This window comes from Leucopleurus acutus (assembly GCF_964270905.1).
Source record: "Leucopleurus acutus genome assembly, chromosome: 4".
Lineage (NCBI taxonomy): Eukaryota > Metazoa > Chordata > Mammalia > Artiodactyla > Delphinidae > Leucopleurus > Leucopleurus acutus.
Window position 1 is genome coordinate 132186578 of NC_139146.1, and position 22928 is coordinate 132209505.

Genomic DNA, 22928 nt, shown 5'->3' on the forward strand with positions numbered 1-22928 from the left:
AGTTATTGTGAGAATTGAATGTGAAAATAAATGTACAGTTCTTAGCACAGTACCTGCACGATTTAGGTGCTCAATCAGGAAATACCCTTTCCAAATTTATAGTGGTTTTCATTTCCACATTTAAATGGAACGTGACTCTGTAATAGGTTTACCTTTGAAAAGACAGCTAATTCCATTGTGTTATATTAGGTGAGCATATTCGAGAGTTATATTCAAACACGTTGTTTTGACCGCACGTAGTATCTATGGGACTCTTGCTAAATCAAAGTGACCTTCATAAAGTCATGAGGGCAGGTAGACAGTCTTCGTCCTTCTTGCTTTCTTAGACGGGTAAAGACTCTCCTTAAAACTGTGCTGGTATCATCATTTTTTTCAGCATGACCTTTCGCAAAAGGCAAGATGTCTGCTAGTCTCTGGGATACATAAGTCTCTCATCAAGTGTAAATGGATGGGTGACCTCAGATCCATTTACCCCTGATGAAGAGGTTTGCTTACCCCTCTCTGGTGTTTATGGCCTCCCACTGCATGTATGTTTTCCCACAGATGTGGGTAATCAAACTCTCTAAACTCTTCCTTGCTTTGGATCAATTTCCACGGCAGATTTGCTGGGCTTCTGAGTGTCCAAGAAGGCTGAATACCCTTGCGCTCACCCAGACAACGACATCAGAGCCACCTTTGAACTCCAGTTTGGAAAACAGGACTTCTTTGGGGGTGGTTTGAAGAGGCAAAGGGAGGGCTGCAGTCCTTTTTCTTGCAAGAGACTCAACCTCAACGTTACTTTTTTTTCAAAGCGAGTCGATGAGGCTGACACACTGAGGAGGGACAGAAGTTCCATTTCTGCGGGTTCCTTAAGGCAACGGAGGAAGCTCAGTGGCCACGGGAGTCTAGTTAATGAGCAGATTATACAATATTCATTGTGTTGAGTTTAACTCTTCAAACAGAACGTCTAATTGCAAAAAGAAAAAAAAGCTGCTAAAAAAAATAAGAAAGAAAAAAAAACCTGCTAAATTACAGATGTTAAGACAACAAAGCCAGAAAGTAATTCCCTCTGTTGATAAAACTGTCCTTTTGCTGCCCCCTCCATTCACTGTTCCCTGATGGGAGGCACAGTGAAACCCTGTCCTCATTAGCTAGTCTCAGTAGCTCTGTTCTGGCTGAGACACTCTGCAGGGTCTAAGGGGGGGGGCACTGAGGAGCCTTCTCAGAGGACTGTTTTCTTGCTACCCACAGAGGGAGTGATCCAGTTGTATTCTGCTTCAACCAAAACAAAACTGTTCTCCCCAATCCTCCTGACATGCACGATCTCGCCTCCGTCACTCCTGGCAGGTGCGTGCCCGGCAGGCTCACTAAAGAATACTTCTGTCCGCTTGTGGCAAGACTGGGTATGCAGGTAGCGAAGGCCAGCAGCCACGGCCATGCCCAAAGCAGCTGAAAGGCAAAGCAGGATTCCCAGCTGCAGAGTCCCGAGCTGGATCCCCAAAGGGGCCCTGGCTTCGTCTTGCCCAAGCTCAGGCCTTGGGTTGGTCTTCCTGGGGTGTCCCACGCCATTCTCTCCATTGCCCTCCCTCACTTTGGGCTCTTTGACTGAGGCAGGAAGCTGGCAGAGGGTCTTGATGCCTCTGACTGACCACTGGCAGTGGGTGGCCTGGAGGTGGCAGAGGTGTGGAGGACAGGGGTTGGATTGGCCGCCCTGGCCCCATGTCCAGTGAGTGCCCCAGAGGACCAAAGGCGAGTATAGGAAAGCTGGACAGTGTACAGAGGAGGCCTCATCACCGTCCTATTTGAGGCCTTCATCTTGTCCTAGAAAAGCAAAGGAAAACAGAGAGATCAGAGGGGCTGGTCTCCCCCGCAAGCAGCCACTGAACTTGGCAACTAACCTGAGTTCCTTAGAGAATCCCAGATCGCAGATGAAAACCCAGCCTCATGCCTGCTCTTAAAAGAGCTCAGAGGGGACTTCCCTGGTGGCGCAGTGGTTAAGAATCCGACTGCCAACGCAGGGGACACGGGTTTGAGCCCTGGTCCGGGAAGATCCTACATGCTGCGGAGCAGCTTAGCCCGTGCACCACAACTACTGAGCCTGCACTCTAGAGCTCGTGAGCCACAACTACTGAAGCCCGTGTGCCTAGAGCCCGTGCTCCGCAACAAGAGAAGCCACCGCAATGAGAAGCCTGTTCACTGCAAGGAAGGGTAGCCCCTGCTCACCGTGACTAGAGAAAGCCCGCGCGCAGCACCGAAGACCCAACACAGCCAAAACTAAATAAATAAATTTAAATAAATAAATTTAAAAAAAAAAGAGCTCAGAGGAAAACGTCCATGCAGATAAACATGCACTTGTTATTGATGGTGATGGGGAAGCTAATGGAAACTCCACTGAGAGATCATTCTTGTAAGTCAAGAATAAACTTAGGGTCATTTAAGAGGCTTCTAGACCAATGTGGGTGACAGTCATCTCCAATGGCTGAAAGCTTTGAGTGTGTCTTTTTATGCAAGAGGGACCATTGAATCTTGCTGTAGGTTCCAATCAATTTGAGTAAGGATAGTATACCATGTTTTATTTTGTGTTCCTTTTAAGAGTTCAAAGGAATAGTATTCATTGGGCATGTATATTTTATGTTGCCCATTGATCTCACCTCTGGGACCATACATGGTATTTTGAGGCCAATGTTATGAAGGACAGGGTGGGGGGAGGAGGAGAGAGGGCTTATTAACCAAAGCTAAGTGGGAAAACAACTCACTAAAACCATCAATTTCTACAATTGCCGATAACTTCAGAGATGCTGTGTATAATGAAAAGGCTGATATTGATTGGAAAAAGATGCTGTGTATATATCATACCCTTGCCTCCTTCTCTCTGATTTTGGCTACTAGTCTAATAGCTCTGATTTCCCAGCCTGGAACTTCCCACTCTGGCGTCAAAAATACCAAACTCACTGCCCATGCGCAACTTGGCTGTTACCGTTCATCCCTATCCGAGGGTAGGCAAGTTTCCAATGAATCAAAGCTTGGATCATTCTGAGTCCTAAAGGGAAGGGGAAAAAGGCTTAGAAGGAGTCCCTAAGTATCGGGGGGGTTTTCTTACCTTTCATTATAAAAATTTTCAAAGTAAACTAGTAGAATAATATAATGAACCCCCAAATATTTGCCACCCAGCTTCAAAAATTATTAATTCATGACCAATTTTATTTTATCTTTATTCCTACCTACCTACTTTGCTGCCAGGTTTTTTTGTTTGTTTGTTTGATTTTTCCTTCAGAAATTAATTTATTTAATTTATTTTTATTTTATTTTGTAGTAGAGTTGATTAACAATGCTGTGTTAATTCCAGGTGTACCGCAGTGATTCAGTTTACATATACATGTATCTATTCTTTTTCAAATTCTTTTCCCATTTAGGTTATTACAGAGTACTGAGCAGAGTTCCCTGCGCTAAAACCTTTCTGGCTATCTATTTTAAATAGAGCAGCGTGTACATGTCAATCCCAAATTCTCAATCTGCCCTTCCCCGCTGGTGACCATAAGTTCATTCTCTAAGTCTGTGAGATTGTTTCTGTTTTGTAAATAAGTTCATTTGCATTATTTTCTTTAGATTCCACATATAAGTGATATCATATGGTATTTGTCTTTCTCTGACTTTATTTCACTTAGTATGATAATCAAAAAGCAACGTTTCCTGGGGCTTCCCTGGTGGCGCAGTGGTTAAGGATCCGCCTGCCAATGCAGGGAACATGGGTTCGATCCCTGGTTTGAGAAGATCCCACATGCCGCGGAGCAACTAAGCCCGTGCATCACAACTACTGAGCCTGCGCTCTAGAGCCCCCGAGCCACAACTACTGAAGCTCGCGTGCCTATAGAGCCCATGCTCCACAACAAGAGAAGCCACTGCAATGAGAAGCCTGTGCACCGTAACAAAGAGCCCCACTCACCACAACTAGAGAAAGCCTGCACGTAGCAACGAAGACCCAACGCAGCAAAAAAAAATAAAAAATAAAAGCAACATTTCCTGTCACTGCTGTGTATACTGATAAAATTACATTTGTTGGAAACACTGGAGTTTGGAGTTGGAGAGGGAATGGGGGCGGGTGATGTGTGAAGATGGCAGCAAAGACTCAGTGAATGCTTGTATTGATTTATATAATTTATATTTATATATATTTACATATTATAAATGTATGTATCTAAAATATAAAGCCTATATTTATATTTTATTTTATTTATAGCAGCATCTCAGAGACCTCAACCTGTCCAAGACAGTACAGTTTCCCCAGGTAATTTATATATCCAGCTCTTCTGACCAGTGGCTTTTCTGCAATCAGTGTTTCTCACGTACTTAAGAATAAATATGGTTGAGATCTTTTTCTGTCTGACTCCAAGAAGGTTCCATTTCCTTAGCACCCTTGTGTTTGGCCTCATCCCACCACCTGTCCCGAATGGCCCACCCCTGGCCCATTACCTGTGGTGGGTGCTAGGGCTGGAAGCAAAGCTCTCTGAGGAGAATCCCCTGATGGCCATGAACCTCTCCAGCCCACGAACGTCCGGGGATACTTCCAGGGTTCGGTTGCTGTCCCCACTGGGCTGGTGGCCATCGCTGACTACGGCAGCTATGTGTGAAGATGCTGGGAACGGAGTCTCTGCAGCCCCAGGAAATTCTGTCACCCGAACGTTGGCAGGAACAGGATCTAAGCTGTCCTCTCCTGCAGCTCCAGGGACGGCCACAGCAGAGATATCTGTGCGCTGCTGAGGAAGAATGACGGGGACCCTGGGGGCCAAGCGGAGGCCCAGAGACACTACAGGGAGAGAAGGAGAAATCGTTCCTTTTATCGATTAGCACACACAGCCAGGACAATGGGCTGAATGCCAGAGACTTTAACGTGCCTGAGGACAGACTATTAAGTGTGAACCACTCAAAAGCATCACCATAAAGATGATTTGCTCAGTAATAGAAACTCCTGACCGAGCAGCAAAGCACCTGAATTCTCATGTCTTTTTAAAGTGTAAGCTCCTAGGCTTCTGGGCTTGTGCCTTCTTAACAGACACCAATCAGAGAATATAGAAACCGCTGTGACCACTCTATGTTTTCTCACTTCTGCCAAAGCCTGCTTCTAGCTAGAAAATAAAATGGAATCCCACAAATCACAGATTTTTTAAAGCCCTAGATCATTCTTGCCGTAGTATATTAATGCAAAATGTTTCCCCAGGGATGGTAAGGGCTCGAGCCTCTGCTATGGGCAGAGTTGGGATCACTGCCCTCCACTGTCTCCTTTCCCATCTGTGATGAGCTGACATGATGGCCCAGAGCATTAGAAATAGCTTCACAGAGGGCAGCAAACACACAAGCACAGGTCTTGGAATCTTCACTCTGCTAATTCCTGATTGGGGGTAAGTCCTCCAGAAGGTCAGTTTCTTCTTTTGCAAAATGAGACCAGTAATGGTATCTACAGCCTAGGACTGTAGCAGGGGTAAAGTGAAATCGTTGATGTAAACGCATGCAGCACAGTGCCTGGTACAGATGCGACGTGCGCTACGTGTTTACCACGATGATGAGTAAGGCGACCACAATGTTGTTCACAAAAAGGTGCTGACAGAAGTTTCTCTGGCCAGGGCTGCAGCTGGGTTGGACTGAATTCTTTCTTTCTCTCTCTCTCTCTCTCTTTTTTTTTTTTTTGTGACACTTTGTTCTAATGTCTTCATTACTCAAAAATACCAAGATTGAAGTGAAAAATAAAGAAGGCTTACACAGACATGCAGAATTTAGCAAAACTTCTGACAGTTTTAACTCCTGCCTGAACTCTAAATGCTTCAGACACTCTGCAGACCCACTGCGTGCTGGGCATCATTCCAGGCGCTGGGGATGCAGAAGTGATGCCGATTGCTAACTGTTGTTTCTGAAGTCAAAATCTAGGAGACAGACTCCTAGATGCCTAACCTTATAAATCGCAGTGTGATGAGAGCTTCAATACCAGAGCTGAAGAAAGCAATTACAGGGCTTCCCTGGTGGCGCAGTGGTTGAGAGTCCGCCTGCCGATGCAGGGGACACGGGTTCATGCCCCGGTCCGGGAGGATCACACATGCCGCGGAGCGTCTGGGCCCGTGAGCCATGGCCGGTGAGCCTGCGCGTCCGGAGCCTGTGCTCCGCAACGGGGGAGGCCACAGCAGTGAGAGGCCCGCGTACCGCAAAAAAAAAAAAAAAAGAAAAAAAAAGAAAGCAATTACATTTGCCTACCAAGAAGTAAGAGTAAAAGGCTCACAAAGGAGATATTTGAATCGCTCCTGGAAAGGTAAATAGTTCATCATGAGGAACAGTTCCATTTAAGGAAATGTCAGAAGGCAAAACATGGAGATATAAAAGTAGGTCATGCCTAGTGCGGTTGGGTAGGACCCCAAAGTGTTCCAAGGCTCTGCTGGAAAATAAGTTTGAGAGTTACAATACACTATCCTCCCAATGGGACAATTTGTCACTCACGTTTGCCAACTGAAGTCTTCTTACACTTAAAAAATCCATTTAACTTTGTTAGATGACACCTCCCCCAATGTGTGCGCGTGTACACACACACACACACACACACACACACACATTCGTTTTTCCCTTGGGAAGCGCTGGGGTTTGTGTAGAGGAATGGGTAAGAAAAGAGGCAGGGGCCAAGGGGAGGAGTGTGAGTAGCATGATGAGGGGCCCACTCTGTAGCTGCTCAGATTGGAGTCCGCCACCCCCCAGGGAACAAGGTGCCAGCAGGGTCCACCATCTGAGAGACATTACAGTATCAACGGGACCCATCTTCCTGAAGCCTCACTAATATTCATATTCATCTTAAAACAAACATGCCTGGGATCCGAATGCAACATTCACATGATTTATAACATGAAACAGGAGACTTCAAACCCATGTTGGATTTGCAGGGTCTTCTTAAGGCCACCCTCTCAGACCCTGAGACCTTTTCTCTGCTGGGCAATGTGGAGAAAACAAAGGTTTTGGTCACAGGCAGGGATGGAGGGTGGCCCAGGGTTGGTTCTGAGCCTGGGTCTGCTAGACTAGCAAAGTCAAGGATTCATATCGGATCCCGGCCTCACCCTGTTAGCCCGGAAAGGAAAGTGGAATTGAATGGATCAAAGGTTGGATCCTCTGTGCAGGTGATTGGATGCCTTTACGAAGGCATCTGTTCAGAGCACCTAACTAGATATAAATAACGAAAATGAGTTCCATTTCACCAGGAATTTTCTGGTGGATCAGACATTCTCTAGCTGGTTAGGGTTTTTTTCATTATCTGTTTTTGTTTGTTTGTTTTCTCAGAAGTTCATGGGCCAATGGAATCTAAAGTCCCTTGGTGAGCCAGGGAAAACACCCGTTCCCATCGAAACAGCCTCTCGTTCCTCATTCTGTTCTACAACCCAGGCTGCAAAGAGCCATCTACCTACCTCGGAAAGTAACAATCAAAACTGGATGAACTTACATAAAAGAAGAAAAAAGGGTTATTTCTTTCTGGTGCTGCCTGTGCAGCCTCAGGGGTCTGGGGAAAACAGCTGAAATATCGTGGTGATTTGTTAAGTGTGGGAGTGGGGGAAGGTGGTTGGCTAATTTTTTGGTTTTGCAGCTCAGTTCCAATGCTTCGTGGCCCAACTTCACCTGTGAGGTTGAGCCGGACAGAGTGTGTTTGCCGCAGCGAACCCTGAACTTGCAAGAGTCTCCCCGACCCACACCCATGGCTGTGGGATCACATCCCCAGGAACTGTTGACACTCCCAAGGCAGGTGTCTATTGGTTGGGTCCCAGGAACAGGAAACTGGCTAGAGTCACTCTTAAGTGAAAATTAGTAACTGTGAAAATAATGCTGCCAACCAGGCTGGTGAATGCAGCGGCAAGCTACGCCTGGGGCGGTTCCTTCCGTGCCCTCCGGCCTCTGCCCAGGGGCTGGCATAGGTGAGCCAGGCTCCACGTGGCTGTCGGAACTAGCTCTACTGTGTGTCTGTTGAGACACGACAGATGATTCGATCCTCGTCCAGTAAACGAAATATGACTGGACCACTGATAAACGGTGGAGAAAGAGAGCAGAGGGCTTCGAGGATTTAGTTTCCCTTAAATCGTACCTCGGGCCGTCCTGATAGAAAGGAGAGAACAAACAAAACGATAAAGAAGAGCCCAAGTCTACATGGATAGAACTTAGAGAGAGACGATTGTGTTACTCTCTCGGGTGACTATAGGAGACAATAGGTACAAATCAATTACCCTCCCGAATAAATGCAATCATTAAGAATCTCCTTTTGACTAAGAGGTGTCTTCTAGAACCGTGGACTCAAAAGGTTTCATCTTCAACTGTGATCATTCGCCAGTACTGGTATGTCATGAATTGAATTACACCCTTCATTGAAAATTTTAGAAATCTGTTATAAAATCGTATAATCCTATTGGAATTGTAAATGCTATTGAAAATGAGAGGTAAATCATTCATATTCTAAATAATATTTTGAATACATAATGCCTTTCTTCAGTAAAAATCATTTGCACCAACATGATCTCATTCATCCTCCCCCAAATTTCACCGAAGTAGGGATTATTGGCAAGTACCATTTTTCTCACTGTAAGTATTCAGAAGGCAGTTATAAAAATGTGATGAATTTAGCTGAGATCACCCAGAGAGTTAAGGGGCAAGTAAAAGTCATGGTTTGTTGTCATGTCAAGGTTATGGTGGGAAAGGATCCTGGGAGGTGAGAGAATGTAGGAGGACTTGAGAGATGCTTCTGACCAGTGACTCAGCTCCTTTTTCTGCCAAAGGGAGATAACAGTCTCTGAACTACTTCTTCTGTAGCACAGAGCAGCTATGACAGTAAATCTAAAAACACAAACGGAGGGGCTTTGAGGAATAAAAGTAACGTACAGATTGAAGGCCTTCAGGCACCACACAACCCTTGCATTGGAACCAAAGTCCTGGCAGGAGCCAGTTACACCAACAGTCGAGTGGGTCCTGGCCTTTCCAGATGGGCAAAGTCGTCAGGGCACAGTGTTGTCCTCCTTGTTTGTCCTTCCTGCTGTTTTAGGCCACCAGGAATGGATGGAAGGAAAGAGGACCCTGAGGGACAGGGGATGTACACCTCATCTCTCATGTTCCCCAGTGCAGAAGGGACAACCATGGGGTCTGGATGTCTCCACACTTGGGCACAACCTCCCTCTTCTGTATATGAGGGTGTAGGGGAAAGAAATAGAGGAATACATACCCTTTCCTAAAAACAAAAAAAAAAAAAAAAAGAAGTTCGCTTTCTTGGTACATGTGAGTGAAAAGAAGGACAAAGCCGCGGTCTCATTTTGAGGAACGATGATGCTTACAGTTACCGGGAACTGGTCCACGCAGTTGGCATATACTGGCTCCTTCGTCCTTATGCAACACTACGAGGTGGGTGCTGTCATGACCACACCCATCTGGGGGACAATAAGCTGAAGCACAGAGCCCTCAGTGGCTCTGCCCAGGCCCAGGAAGTGTCCACTGTCTGCCTGCTTCTGTCTCTCTCTTTCTGGGCTCTCTCCCGACTCTCCCACCAGCAGCTCTTTTGTCCCCTACTGAGAATTTCCTGGAGAGATTGGCCAAGGTTCATCTGTGCGCAGGGAGGAGGGACATCACACATTCCTGGACCATGGATAACAGCACAGAGGGGAGTTGGGACAATTTTTTTTTAGTCCCCCCCGTAGAGACACTCTAGTTGGGGCAGCCCCAGTGACCCTGTCCTTGTTATAAGGTGGAGGGTGGGAGGTAGGAAACGAGAAGAAAGGGAGGAGAAGCTCCCTGTCTTCAAAGTGGAAGCTCAGTTACCAAGAACCAGAACTTGACTCTCTTATAGGAACCTGACGTCCCTTACGGGGTGGGCGGGGGCCCGCCACTCAAATGACAGATTTCTCTTCCAGACTTGTCCACGTGGGTGACTGTGTCAGCCTCTTCAAAACAAGCCATCGGTTTGGAATGAGGAGGAATGAAAACAAAAGTGTCAGCTATCTGATGATCAGACTCCCTTTGGGCCTGAAGTAGAAAGCCCATGAAATCACGACTGCCCCTCACAGCCGCTTCCACAGAAAACATCCACTCAAGGTCAACAGACTTGAGGCAGTTCCACTTGATGACTTTACATGCGTATTTTCAAAATGAAAAGCTTAGGACCAGCCCAGTCCCCCAAAAGTACGCAATTCATTAGGGAAAAAAAAAAGGTTGAAGTGCTATTTCACACCCAAAATAAATTCCATTTGTAAAGATGGAATATAAAAGATATGTAAAAATGAAATACAAAAGAAGTAGAAACAAGTTTGGCTTTTTTTTTCCATTGTTTTTGTTTTGGGTTTTTTTTTTTGCTTTTGTTTTTGTTTTAATATTGGAGTTAGGAATGCCTCTTAAGCAAATTCAGTAGCCATAAAGGAAAAGATGATTTCTTAAAATTCTCAATATAGAAGAAATAACAAACGATAAAATGAGAAAGGTATTTGTAAGATACAACAGACAAATATACAAAGAGTTATGGTGAATTAACAAAAAGATAGCCAAACTGAAAATTATCAATAGACACAAACAGAAAATAAACAAGTTCAATCATAATTTTTAAAACAATTATAAATAAGACACTATTTTATACCTATCATGTTAACAAATTTCAAAATGTGTAATTATAACCAGTATTGATAGGCCAACAGAAAAACTAGGGCACTCATTCAGTAGTACTGGAACTTAAACTATGCAACTCTTTGAGGGGTAACCCGACAATATTTTCCATTTTTTTTTATTCCTCACACTAATCAGTAGAAAAAAATGATTGGATAAAACCATATACAGAGGGTAAATTTCATTTCCATTTATCGCTTCTAATTCCCATCAAAAGAGTTAGCATACATCAAAAAGGAATGGAGCCAACAGTGTTGATGTGTTTGAGTTCACTGTAGCTATTAAATAGATACTTTCCAGTCTACGCTTAGCTACCATCTTCAACATCAGTAGCTTTCTTTTTTAACTTTATATTTTATATTGGAGTATAGTTGATTAACAATGTTGTGTTAGTTTCAGGATGGAGGAGGAGTATTTATTGGTTGAGGGTAGCCCCCCCAGGGGTGTATATGTCTATGTATAACTGAATCACCTCAGTAGCTTTCTTTCTTTTTTTTTCTATCTTTTTTCTTATTGGAGTATAATTGCTTTACAATGTTGTGTTAGCTTCTGCTGTACAACGAAGTGAATCAGCTCTATGTATACATATACCCGCTCCCTCTTGGACCTCCCTCCCACCCCCTGCCATCCCACCCCTCTAGGTCATCACAGAGCACTGAGCTGCGCTCCCTTCACTATGTACCACCGGTTCCCACTAGCTATCTGTTTTACAAATGGTGGTGTACATATTTCAATCCCAATCTCCCAATTCATCCCACCCTCCGCTTCCCCCACTGTGTCCACCTGCCCGTTCTCTACGTTCACCTCTCTATTCCTGCCCTGCAAATTGGTTCATCTGCACCATTTTTCTAGATTCCACATATATGCGTTAATATACGATACTTGTTTTTCTCTTTCTGACTTCCTTCACTCTGCATGAGTAGCTGTCTTTCCTGCTTTATCCAGCTGGCATCTTGGGAGCTTGGTCCAAGGTGGGCAGGTGTGACTCTGAAGTGTGTGTATGCGTGTTGGGAGGTGGGATGGATGGTGGAAACACCCCTGGGGGGATACCCTCAACCAATAAATACCCCTCCTCCATCCTCCCAAGGGATGATTCACAGGTGTGTTTCCCGTGGTTTCTCAGAGGGTCCCCACTGGAATTGGGCCCCAGTGCGTTGCCCACGGCAGTAACCCACTCTATTTGACACCTCATTAGTGTTTCGTTATTCCCTGTCACCCTTCCCCCTCTCTCTCATCTATGCTTCCTGGATCACTCCCCAAATAAACCACCTGCACTCAAGTTCTCGCTCTGAATTTGTAGGCACCTGAACTAAAATAGCAGGCAATGCTCTTTTCACTCCTCAAATAATTTTAGTTTTAAATAAGGAGGAAAAAAGTCTATTTCTCACACATCCTTGATATGTGATGTTTGTTCAGGGTAACTATATTTATACCTTATAATAAAGACAAAATAAGTTTTTATTATAAGGCCATTTGTGCCTTCTTCTCTTATAAAGATTAATACCAATATAGAGATTAGTTATATCGTTTTCATGATACAAATATTTCATGCTTCATAGCTACAGCTAGGGATCATCATACTAAGTGAAATAAGTCAGAAAGAGAAAGACAAACACCATATGATATCACTTACATGTAGAATCTAAAATAGGGCACAAATGAACCTATCTACGAAAGAGAAACAGACTCACAGACATAGAGAACAGACTTGTGGTGGCCACGGAGGAGGGGGGTGTGGGGAGGGATGGATTGGGAGTTTGGGGTTAGCAGACGCAAACTATTACATATAGAATGGATAAACAACAAGGTCCTACTGTATAGCACAGGGAACTCTATTCAATATCCTGTGATAAACCATAATGGAAAAGAATATTAAAAAAGAAGGTATATATATGTACAACTGAATCACTTTGCTGTACAGCAGATATTAATACAGCATTGTAAATCCACTATGCTTCGATAAAAAAATTTTTTTTAAACCCACAAATATTTCAGGCTTATTTTTGGCTGCATAATTTCTTCTTAGGATTAAGCCCAACTTTAGCCCAGGAAACTCCTACCTGGGACAAACACAACTTGGAATTTGTCACTATGGCCCAGGGGCTCCTGGGGGTCTCTCAAAGCCTCTCCCATACATACCCGAAGCCGTGTCACCCGGTGAGTCGGAAGAGCTGCCAGTGAGAATGGTGATGTGGGGGGTCCTGGGGTGCTGAGGCTGGGCTGGAATGTGCTTGGGCTGCATGTCCACACAGGCCATGGAGCCGGTCCCATGGGAAAAGGTAGAGGAGCTGGATGCCGGGCAGAGAGCGGCACAAGGCCAGCCTGCGAGGGCAGCGGGGACCCTCATCCTGCCCTCTCCTGTGCCCCGAGAAACAGCAGCTTCAATGCAGATGCTATTGAGGAAAACAATACGACGTCCTTCTGAATGTGCCTGACCTGGATCCCACACCGCCTTTAAACCTGAAATACCTTTGGTATCACCTCCCCAGATTGTAAGCACTCAAGGTCAAGATCAAAAAGATGTGCCGCGTTACTATACATAAAACAGATGACCAACAAGGACCTACTGTAATAGCATGGGGAATTGCACTCAACATTTTGTAATAACCTATAAAGGAAATAATCTGAATAAAAATAGATGTATATGTATAACTGAATCACTGTGCTGTACACCTGAAACTAACACAACACTGTAAATCAACTATACTTCTGTTAAAAAAAAAGTATATCTCTTTAAAATGGCATTTAAAAAAACAAAAAAAAAATCAATGTGGAAATGATCAATAAATATAGCTAGAACATCTTTTAACTAAAAGGAATTTCAATTGAATTAAAGTTTAAATGTGAAAAATGAAACCACAAGAAAAAAAAAATGTGCCAGACTGTAGGAAGTATTTCATTTCTAAACCCTTTTTTTTTAAACCTCTCTTCTTGTAATCTTTTTGTAAGAATGTTTCTTTTTAAAGAGAGGCTATACTAATTACATCAAAGAAAAAAGACCAGAAAATGTTTGAATCCTAATGTGGACTCCTTACAAACTGCCTGATATCCAAGGACAACGTGAGCTGTAATATATTATTGCTGAAATGAGACACCCAATATTCCAATATGGGCAGGCAGCCTGACATATGGTGACTTGGTTTATCTCTCTAATTGCAGATTACAGAGTTAACTGCTCCGTATCTTCTGCCAACTATCAGTTATTTAGAGGAGACTGCTAAATTTGCAAGGCTTCCATAGCTCCTGTCCTTTCTCCTGTTGATGATTTTTAATTATTTCACTCCTTTCTCACAGAGAAAGTTATACCCAAGCCCATCCTCTCTATACATTGTTAAATATACTGGGGGGGGGGGGGGGAAGCCCACAAAAAAACTGGCTCAGAAATAGAATAAAATGTTTGGGCAAAACAACATTTATAGAGTAAATATTTTTGTTTACACCTCCGATGCCCATCCACAGAAAGAATTAAAAGTTGATTGTCAAAGAAGTTCACAGATGAAAGTAAAGTGAGAAATAGCAAATAAGACAGATGAAAAGCTCTCTGAGTAAAAATTCAGGACGAGTGGGCATTTTTTAAAAATAACTGTTTGTTTTTATAGTCCTATGTACATGTATTTTAAAAGTTCTGCTGATACTGTGATCTAAGGAGCAATGCAGAGCAACAACAGCTCTCCTCTCTAATAAGCTGGTTTTAAAAGGTACAAATAAAATGGAAACATTTGGTGAAGTTAGCTATGAAAGCAGTAGACTAAGGAGGTAAACCGTACAACCAAAGCATCGTGTCGTCTACTGCCATCCTATCTGCACACACCCTCGCCACCTTTACACTGACCAGACACAGGGGGCCAGAGTGCGATGGGAATCTCTTGGACTCGTCCTAAGGGTCCTCAGACAATACCTTTCTCTGCTAGGTTTGTTCTCCATAAGGCAGTAAAAGCCAAAACCCCTACGCCACAAGGGGCCGCTCCTACGATTTCCAGACGCGTTAGAAGATGATGAACAAGGATCTGTAAAAGCCTATTCTCAGCTGAGGAGACCCGGGGCCCTTCTCGTCTCCTTTCAGAGGGGCCACATAGACAGCCCCGGGGGGCCCTTGTGGATGGCGGAAGCTGGTCTCCTCCTCACAGAGGCAGCTTGAACACAGATGCCTACGGAGGAAGCGGGGTGAGGGCCACATGCCGCAGATCACCACCGAAGCCATACATTTCATCCCCCCCCCCCCTTAGATCTCGAAGTTTCTTACCCACCGGCACTTTGTTGTCTACCTGAACCAGAAACAACATCCACTTACCGAGGAATACACTTTCCTCCAGGATTGATGCAACAGTTTCCACTGTCAGAGCTGCAGAGACACATCCTTTCAACAAGTCCTTTCTTCCCCCTTCAGTAGCTCCTCCAATGGGCAGGATAACAGCTGTTCCCGCTAACCCTCAGCATCCCCAGGAACTTTTCTTCGGAGTCCACATCCAGCCTTAATCGCACTGGTTTCTTTAAGATCAGAGACACATCCTCATGTACAGTTTCCACATCATCATTGTTCAAACCTGTGTGAAGAGCTAGAAAGAACTGGGACTGGTTTTGCATACGACTTCCTTCGGCATTCTCAGCAGGAGCCGGACGCCTTCATCCTGGTCCCCCTGCCACGGGGAGAATGATCGAATCAAACAAATCTCAGAGATCTCTGCTTCTGGGTCAACGTGGGCTGAAGAAGTTGTCCCGGGTGAAGTGGGATTGAGGTCGTGGCCAGGGTGCAATGTTTGGTACAAAAATGTCCCACATAGCACACTCCCTCCCCATCAGTCGCACTTAAGCTGGAATTCACACCTGCGCATGCGCACAAAGATCGTTGGAGACGACCCTAGCGCAGAGCCGTAGATCGGCGGATCTCAAAGTGGGATCCCCAGAGCACAACACTGGCCTCGCCTGGAAACTTGTTAGAAGTGCGAATTCTTAGACCTCACTCCAGACCCGCTGAAAAAGAAACTCTGGAGTGGGACCGTGCAATCTGTGACTCAGGTGATTCTGACATGAGCATAATTTGAGAAGCTCCCCAGGTTTCTTTCCAGACCTGTGAAATCAGACTGTGCAGGAAAGAGTTCTGGAAATCCATATTTTTACTACACACCCAGGAGGCAGGAGATTCTTTGACTAGGCAAGTTAGGCAAACACTGAGTTGAAGAGTCACCACCAAACCTCTAGAGGCTCCATCCCACCTGGAGGTTTATTAATAAAGAGTCAGGCTTCTGAAAAGACACTGGACTCACTACAAGCATCATGCATGCATATGGGTTATCTGAACTCTAACTTGGTGTTAGGCACTTACTTAGTCGAAAATGAAGATGAATCAGACACGAATCCCAATCCACAGATATAGCAAAACGGAGGAGACTCACAAGGCTACGGAGTGCATGGTTCTATTTTATAACATTCTGAAAAAGGCAAAATTGTAGAACAGAAACAGGTCAGTGGTGGCCAGGGGCTGGGGTCAGTGGGGAGGGGTGACTCCGAAGGGCAGCAGGAGAGAACCTTCTGGGGGATGGAACTACTGTGAATCTGAATCAATTGTGGTGGTAGTTACACAACTGTACCACCTTGTTAAAACTCACAGACTGTGTACCAAAAAAAGTGGATTTTACTGTACGTACATTAAACAAGTAGAATAAGCAAAAACGAACGTGACAAATTTACACAAGTCACTATTAGGCAAATGACACGTGGGATTCCAGAAAGGACTTATGAGATTAACTCTAGGAGAGCCCAACATCCCTGTGGACCTTACATTTGAACTGCACCTTAAACAGTGAGCAAAATTTTTCCTGCCAACAAAGAATGGAGAACATTCTAGAATAAGAAGGATGTACTGAATACTGTTTATTGCCTCTCCTGACTACATCCTGTTGTAGAGTCTCACTGTTCAAAGTGTGGTCCATGGACCAGAAGCACCAGTGTCACCTGCGAGCCTGTGAGAAATGCAGAGCCACTGAGTCGGTTTCTGCATTTTCACAGGCTTCCCAGAGAACCTGCCAGATCTCAGCCCTTGGCAGAGACCCTTTATACTGTATGACGTTGCCCCCTCCCTACCATGACTGATTGGTCAGAGGCAGTCACTTTACCCAAGATAAGTCAATCACTGATGGGGAAGCAACCAACCAGGCTGCCTTGAGAATCCAGACTTTTCAAGAAACACATCATCTGAGCTAAAAGGATACAGAAAGTGAGGACTGGAACAGGTGACATGCCCAGCCCAACCAAATTTCACTTCTGAGAGCTCTCTCTCTGTCACGTCCTCCTTCCCCTTTCTTGGAACTATGTGAGAGCGCTTTCGTGTGTTTGCTTGTTTGTCTTTGTTTTTCTGCCTCTGAGACTTGACCGCGGAGTCCTGAGAAGGGCCTGGCACGTTTGAGACGTGCCCGGAAAGAAGGTTCTGAGGGAGAGGAAAGCAAGGCTGAGAACTGTGGTAGCAACCAAACGCTGAAGGGATTTGCACGTCATGGTATTAGGAGGTTCAACCGTATTCAGTGGGAAGTAAGGAACTTCCATGGCTGTTTGAGCAGTAGAGTTTCAGGCAGGCAGTGGGGTCCCTTAAGACAACTTGGGAAGAGAAGAGAGCCCAGGGGCTGTGGAGGAGGCCACTGTATTGCAGGTCAGTCAGAAAGGGTGAGGTGAACAGTGACAGTGGAGATAACAAGAGGGAGGGACTCAGGACACCATTTGGAGACAGACTTGGTAGCATCTGGTGACCGAATGAATGCAGGGTGTCCTACATAGAGAACAGACTTGTGGTTGCCAAGGGGGAGGTCGGATGGGGGAGGGATGGATTGAGAGTTTGGGATTAGCAGATGCAAACTATTATCCACAGGATGGATAAACCACAAGGTCCTACTGTATAGCCCAGGGAACTATATTCAGTATCCTGTGATAAACTATAATGGAAAAGAATATGAAAAAGAATATATATATGTATAACTGAGTCACTTTGCTGTACAGCAGAAATGAACACAACAATCTAAACCAACTACACTTCAATAAAGTTTATTTTAAAAAATTAAAAAATAATAAATGCAGGATGTCCTAGAGAGCATCCTAGAGCCGGCGGTGCCAGGTAACAGGAAGTAGGGCTCCAGAAAGGGCAGCAGTTGGACCGTTAGGCCTAGTCTCCACTCCAGGCAATGAAGTGAGTGACTTCATGGGCAAAGCACCAACTCGAAGACCACAGTTCCAGGCCCATAATGTCGGTTTGGGGGCCAAGTTGCTCAGGCCGTCACGGCAAGTGCAAGACCGTCTGCCCTGCAGACACCAGAGGAGGTCGAGCTCCCTCGGCCAGGACGCCGGTGCTCTCTGTGCAGGGTGAAATCACGTTGATAGAATCTGACTTCTCCAAGCCTCTGTCCCACCAGGAAGGAGGAAATCTCAATCTTCTGTTAAATCAGCAGAGACTCTGGGGGGCTCAGAAACCTAGGGTGAGGGTCTTCCATCGCCGCTGCTCACAAGGTCATTTGAAGGCTCTGGCTCAGATGCTCTGGTGCAAAGAAAGTCTCAAGTCTCCAGCCAGGCTGGGCTTTGACCTCCCCAGATGCACCGTGTGTCCTTTGCCCTCTGAGGGTCTCCCACCCCCTCTGCCGGGTCCCCCGTGAGTGGGGCACAGATTCCTGCTGCTAGGAAAGACTTCTTCACCCCACTCCCTTCCTAGTCTGGGGATAACTGGCTATCTCCCCTCCCCAGGCCCCTCCCCACTATCTCCAGCCAACTCCCCACCCCGGTCACCTGGTATAATCTACCTGCCACAGAGAGAGGGGTAAGGTGCCAACACTTCTGCTTTAGCCCCGTAACAAGTATGCCCTCTGATGCAGTGATTCTCAAAAGGCCAGCAGCCCCCAGGTTAGAGAGGGGCTGGCAAGCAGCTGGAGAGAGCCCACACACAGCTCAGTAAATAATCCTGCCATTCACCCAGGTACTAAGTGTTCCTGTTGGTGGAAACCAGGAGGACACCTTATCCGAGGCATGACCTTCAATGCCTGCCTCACTCACAGCCTCCGCTGGGTTGGCAGGACTCCCTGTGCCACATTCTGGGCATTTAGCCAATTAGCTCATGAACACTCACACCAGCGGAGGGCCGTACTACTGTTAGCCCATTTTACAGGGGGGGAAACCGAGCCCCTGTGTCTAACTTGCCAAAGGTTCTAGAGCTTCCAGGCTGTGACAGACGCAGTCTCTCCCCACAGCTCTGCCACTGACCCCCTTTATAACCTCCTCCAAACATGAGGACAACCGTCCTTCTTGTACCTGCATCCCCCTGTTCTGTGAGGTTTCAGTGAGGTGATAAAGAGTAAGCAGGGAGCCCTTGGCCCCGGTTGGACACAAAGGAAGGGCTCAGAGCATGTTCGTTTGCGGAAGGGCTGAGCTGCAGAGGAGAGGCTTCCTGCCAGGCAGCCCTCGGGGGGGTGGGGGTGTGAGGGGTGTGACTGTGAGGAAGAGAGCCAGAGTGGGGCTAAGAAAGAGGGTATCCAGCATCTGGGCTCCGGGGTGCACAGGGAAAGCAAGAAAACATTGCTTTTTGTTTGAATCTGCTGGAGTCATTTCACACTGGCAATCTGGCTGGACTTGATACATTAAGTGACTAAGTGGTTACATTAACATCCCATGGCCCCCGACTAGAAGAGTTACATTAACATCACACACAAGAAAATTCTCTTTCATGGTGGGTTTTATGGTTATAAATCGGCAGCTCTGTGTCCTTCGGTAAATCACTTAACTTCTCTGTGTTGCCTCTGGTATAAAATAAAAGGTTTGAATTAAATGATCCCTCAGATTTCTTCCAGCTAGAAAATTATACATATGTTTACTTTTATTTTAGTCATGAAGGCATAGAATGAGCTACCCTCAGAGCATCTTGGGATGACATGGACCAAGTCTGGCACGTGATGATGCCACGACCACACCACCTGCATCCTCCAGGTACGGGAGCAGCCTTGGAAAAGTGTTTCCCAACCTCCATGGAATCCTCAGAGATGAAGGACCTGCCAACTTCACCAGCCCAGTCCCATCCCTGGGACATTTTCTTCATGTTTAGAGACCTCTGAAAGGGAGAAATGGAGAACGTGCCTTTGGTAACTTATTTTTTTTAATATTTATTTAGGCTGCACCGGGTCTTAGTCGTGGCATGAGGGATCTTTTAGTTGCAGCATGAGGACTCTTAGTTGTGGCACACGAACTCTTAGTTGTGGCATGCATGCGGGATCTAGTTCCCCGACCAGGGATCGAACCTGGGCCCCCTGCATTGCGAGCGTGGAGTCTTACCCACTAGACCACCAGGGAAGGCCCTGCCTTTGGCAACTTATTAGCACCCTTTGTCCCTTTTTCATGCCTTGGTCGTGAATTTCCATTGACATTGATTGGTGTTTGTAGGTAGATATGGCTATTCTAGTATCGTTATTGTGGTGAGCATTGCAATATTCAGAAATAAAAATTTTACTAAAACTACAGATTTCTGAAGTTCTGGGACAATCAGTGTAAGAAAAGAGAAAAATTTTCACAATTTTCTTTGAACTCGACTTTAATTTACTTAAAAATGGGAAATTGATGGACATTTATGGAAATGTCGCAGGCTTGTCGACTTGCTTCCTTCTCCATGCTGCCATGCACTTTCTTCCATTGGAAAAAAGGAATCTTTCGGTGCTTTTTTTCTACCCAATTATCCCCTCCTGTATTCTCCCTGTTAAAGAACAATACAGACGAACAGGACTTTAAAACAAATCAATAGTTGCTTACTATTTGCAAAAGAAGTACTTACAGAGAGTTGGCTAATGTGAGAAAGTGTCAGCAGTATCTCTTCTCTCTAGGAGTTAACGTTTTACTTGGGGTGGGTGGCAGGATGTAGAAGAAAGAAGTCAGACAGCAAGTTAGTTGTGTGGCCTTGGCAAGTTAATTAATGTTGATGAACCTCAGTTTTCCCATCTGTGAGATGGGGAGATGATTAGGTTTCTCACATGGATACTGTAAGGACTAGGTGTCCTTGTATAATGATACATAGTAATAAATCACAGCTGTTATCAGAAGGGAGATTAAAGCCAGGCTACCAGAATTTAGAGCAGAGAGAGGTATTTCAACCAGAAACAAGAAAAGATGGTGGATCTTAGAGGTTAGGTGGGGTCTGGGTAGATAGAGAAGGGTAGCAGAACATTCAAAGCCGGAGAAAGAGATTGCACAATGGTGTGAAAGTGGGAAAAAACGGATCGCGTTAGTTGTAATTATCCGGAAATAAAATGAGGCATGCCTGATGTAGGGTGTTGGAGCTAGTGATGTTGTTGGGAGGAAATGGAAGTAAAGGGAAGAGCCAGGAAGATCTGGAGGCTGTCTGTATGGAGACAAAGGAGGGGTTTTTAAAAATTGGTATTTAGAAAGACTGAACGAAAAATATAACCTATATCTGAAATAGGGGAGATAGCGTTCAATCTTAGACATGCTGAAAACGCCCTCTTAGCATCATCCACTCCTCAGCCAACCTCTCCTAAATGCCTACTAAGTGCAGGCCATGTACACAGGGCTGGGCTATCAAGATGACTAACACAACATCTGCCTTTGTAATGCTGGAGATGGAGACTAAAGCATCAGCAGATAATCACGAAACTATGGGATAAGTGATCAGCGGAGATAGAATCACATACGACTATGGAAGTACAGAGAAGGAGTACCTGGGGGTTGGTTAAGAATTTCCTTTTCCCTTTTCAAAAAACCCAAACACTCCCATCTTGTGATTGGATGCCAAAAATCAGTCTCAAAGATCAGTCTTCAAGTAATGCGTTTATGACTGTTCTGTAGCCTTTTTTAAGTATCCTACACCATGTACACTCTTTATCCTCATGTGGCCACTTGGTCCCCCTCCCTGCCCTGCATGGCACCTGACCGGCGTTGTGTGCTTATCTTCTCTACCACCCAAGCGCTAAACCCCTGGAGGGTAGGATTCGTCTTAAAGTTGCTAAGCTCCAATACATAGCACAGTACCATGCTTATTGCGAGGCTATCTGTTCAATAATTTAGCACAGACAGAAGCTAAGGTGCATGTGTCTCTGTGTTCAGAGCTCTATGTGTTTCTTTTATTTTAATCATCCTCTTCCAACCTTCCCAGGGAAGGAGGAGTAATAGCTCCCAATTGTTGAGTTCTCACTATGTGCTAGGCACACATCTAACTCTACTTGTATGTACTCATCTAATCTTCACAACGACCCTATAAACTATGTATTAATACTCTCCCGCTTTACAGCCTGAGGCATAGAAAGATTAGGACAACTTGTCTGAGGTCACATTGCTCCTAAGCGGAGGAGCTCCGGAACCTGTGGCCCAACCCCTGTGCTGTTACAGCTGCCATCAGTGTTCCAGAAAACTGAAGTATACAGAGAGTGCGGGTTGTGAGGGTTCTAAAGAGTACATTAAGGGTGGCAGCGAGACTTCCATTTTCTGCTTCTTGGACCAGGGTTTGGAAGGCCCTCTGGGTAAGTAGGACACCCCGTGAGAACTTCCCCTCAGGGAGGAACTTGCATCCTGAACTTGCAAACCTAACATAAATGGGCAAATCCACTCCTTCAGAGGATGCAGGTAAAAAGCCCACAGCATAACTGCAGGTAAGGGCGCCTCAGTACTGCACATTGTCAAATGTTTTCCATCCTTCCATCCACGGCAGATGTTCTCAAATTAAAGAAATTTTAAAATTCTAAGGATGTATTTTCCTTTCCCCTTTTTTCTCTCCCTCTTTTAAAAATAAAGAACATGCTGATTCTAGTACCTAAATATCATCCTTCCCTTTCTCGTCCTTCACACTGCCTTTTTCTGTCCCATCACGGAAGCAGTCCCGACAAGGAGGGCTCTCTAAGTTTCCCCCTTACGGAAGTGATCCAAACCTCTTATCCAGCCTGCATCAAAAAGAAGCAGATTGTTTGATTAGCACCCTCCACCCCGCCCTCCCTTGCCAATGGAGAATACCAGGATCTTTGAACGTGAAGGCCCTTCATCAAAATTGAGAAAATTTTAAAAAACATTTTTCAAGGCACCTACAAAGACCAAACTCCAAAGATGATTCTCTGGTTCACTTTTTATAGACAATTTCTGAAGGACAAATTCCTTCTTTGGCTTTATGACCCTCAACTCCGGAGCCGGGTCCAAATTCCCCCCAGACCGACTGGAGTTCTGTCACATGCTGTTAACACAGCCCTTTCTTCTGCTAAACGGGCACCTGAAACGGACAGGCCTCGTTCACTGGCCTCCCGTTAAATCACAGTAGAAGTCAGCCTCTAGGGCAGTGCCGCACA

At 45.3% G+C, this 22928-nt stretch overlaps 1 protein-coding gene across 1 annotated transcript; it reads right to left on the bottom strand.

Moving 5' to 3' along the window:
- Positions 1-1201: 1201 nt before the first annotated feature.
- REELD1 (reeler domain containing 1) lies at positions 1202-12976 on the bottom strand (the record flags this gene model as incomplete). The annotated part of the gene is given in 9 exon segments (XM_082837679.1): positions 1202-1578; positions 1581-1800; positions 2957-2958; positions 2961-3019; positions 4450-4783; positions 7830-8046; positions 9839-9882; positions 9885-10040; positions 12766-12976. Coding segments are annotated over 9 exon segments (1617 nt in total). The 5' UTR covers positions 12974-12976.
- Between the last annotated feature and the right edge of the window lie 9952 nt (positions 12977-22928).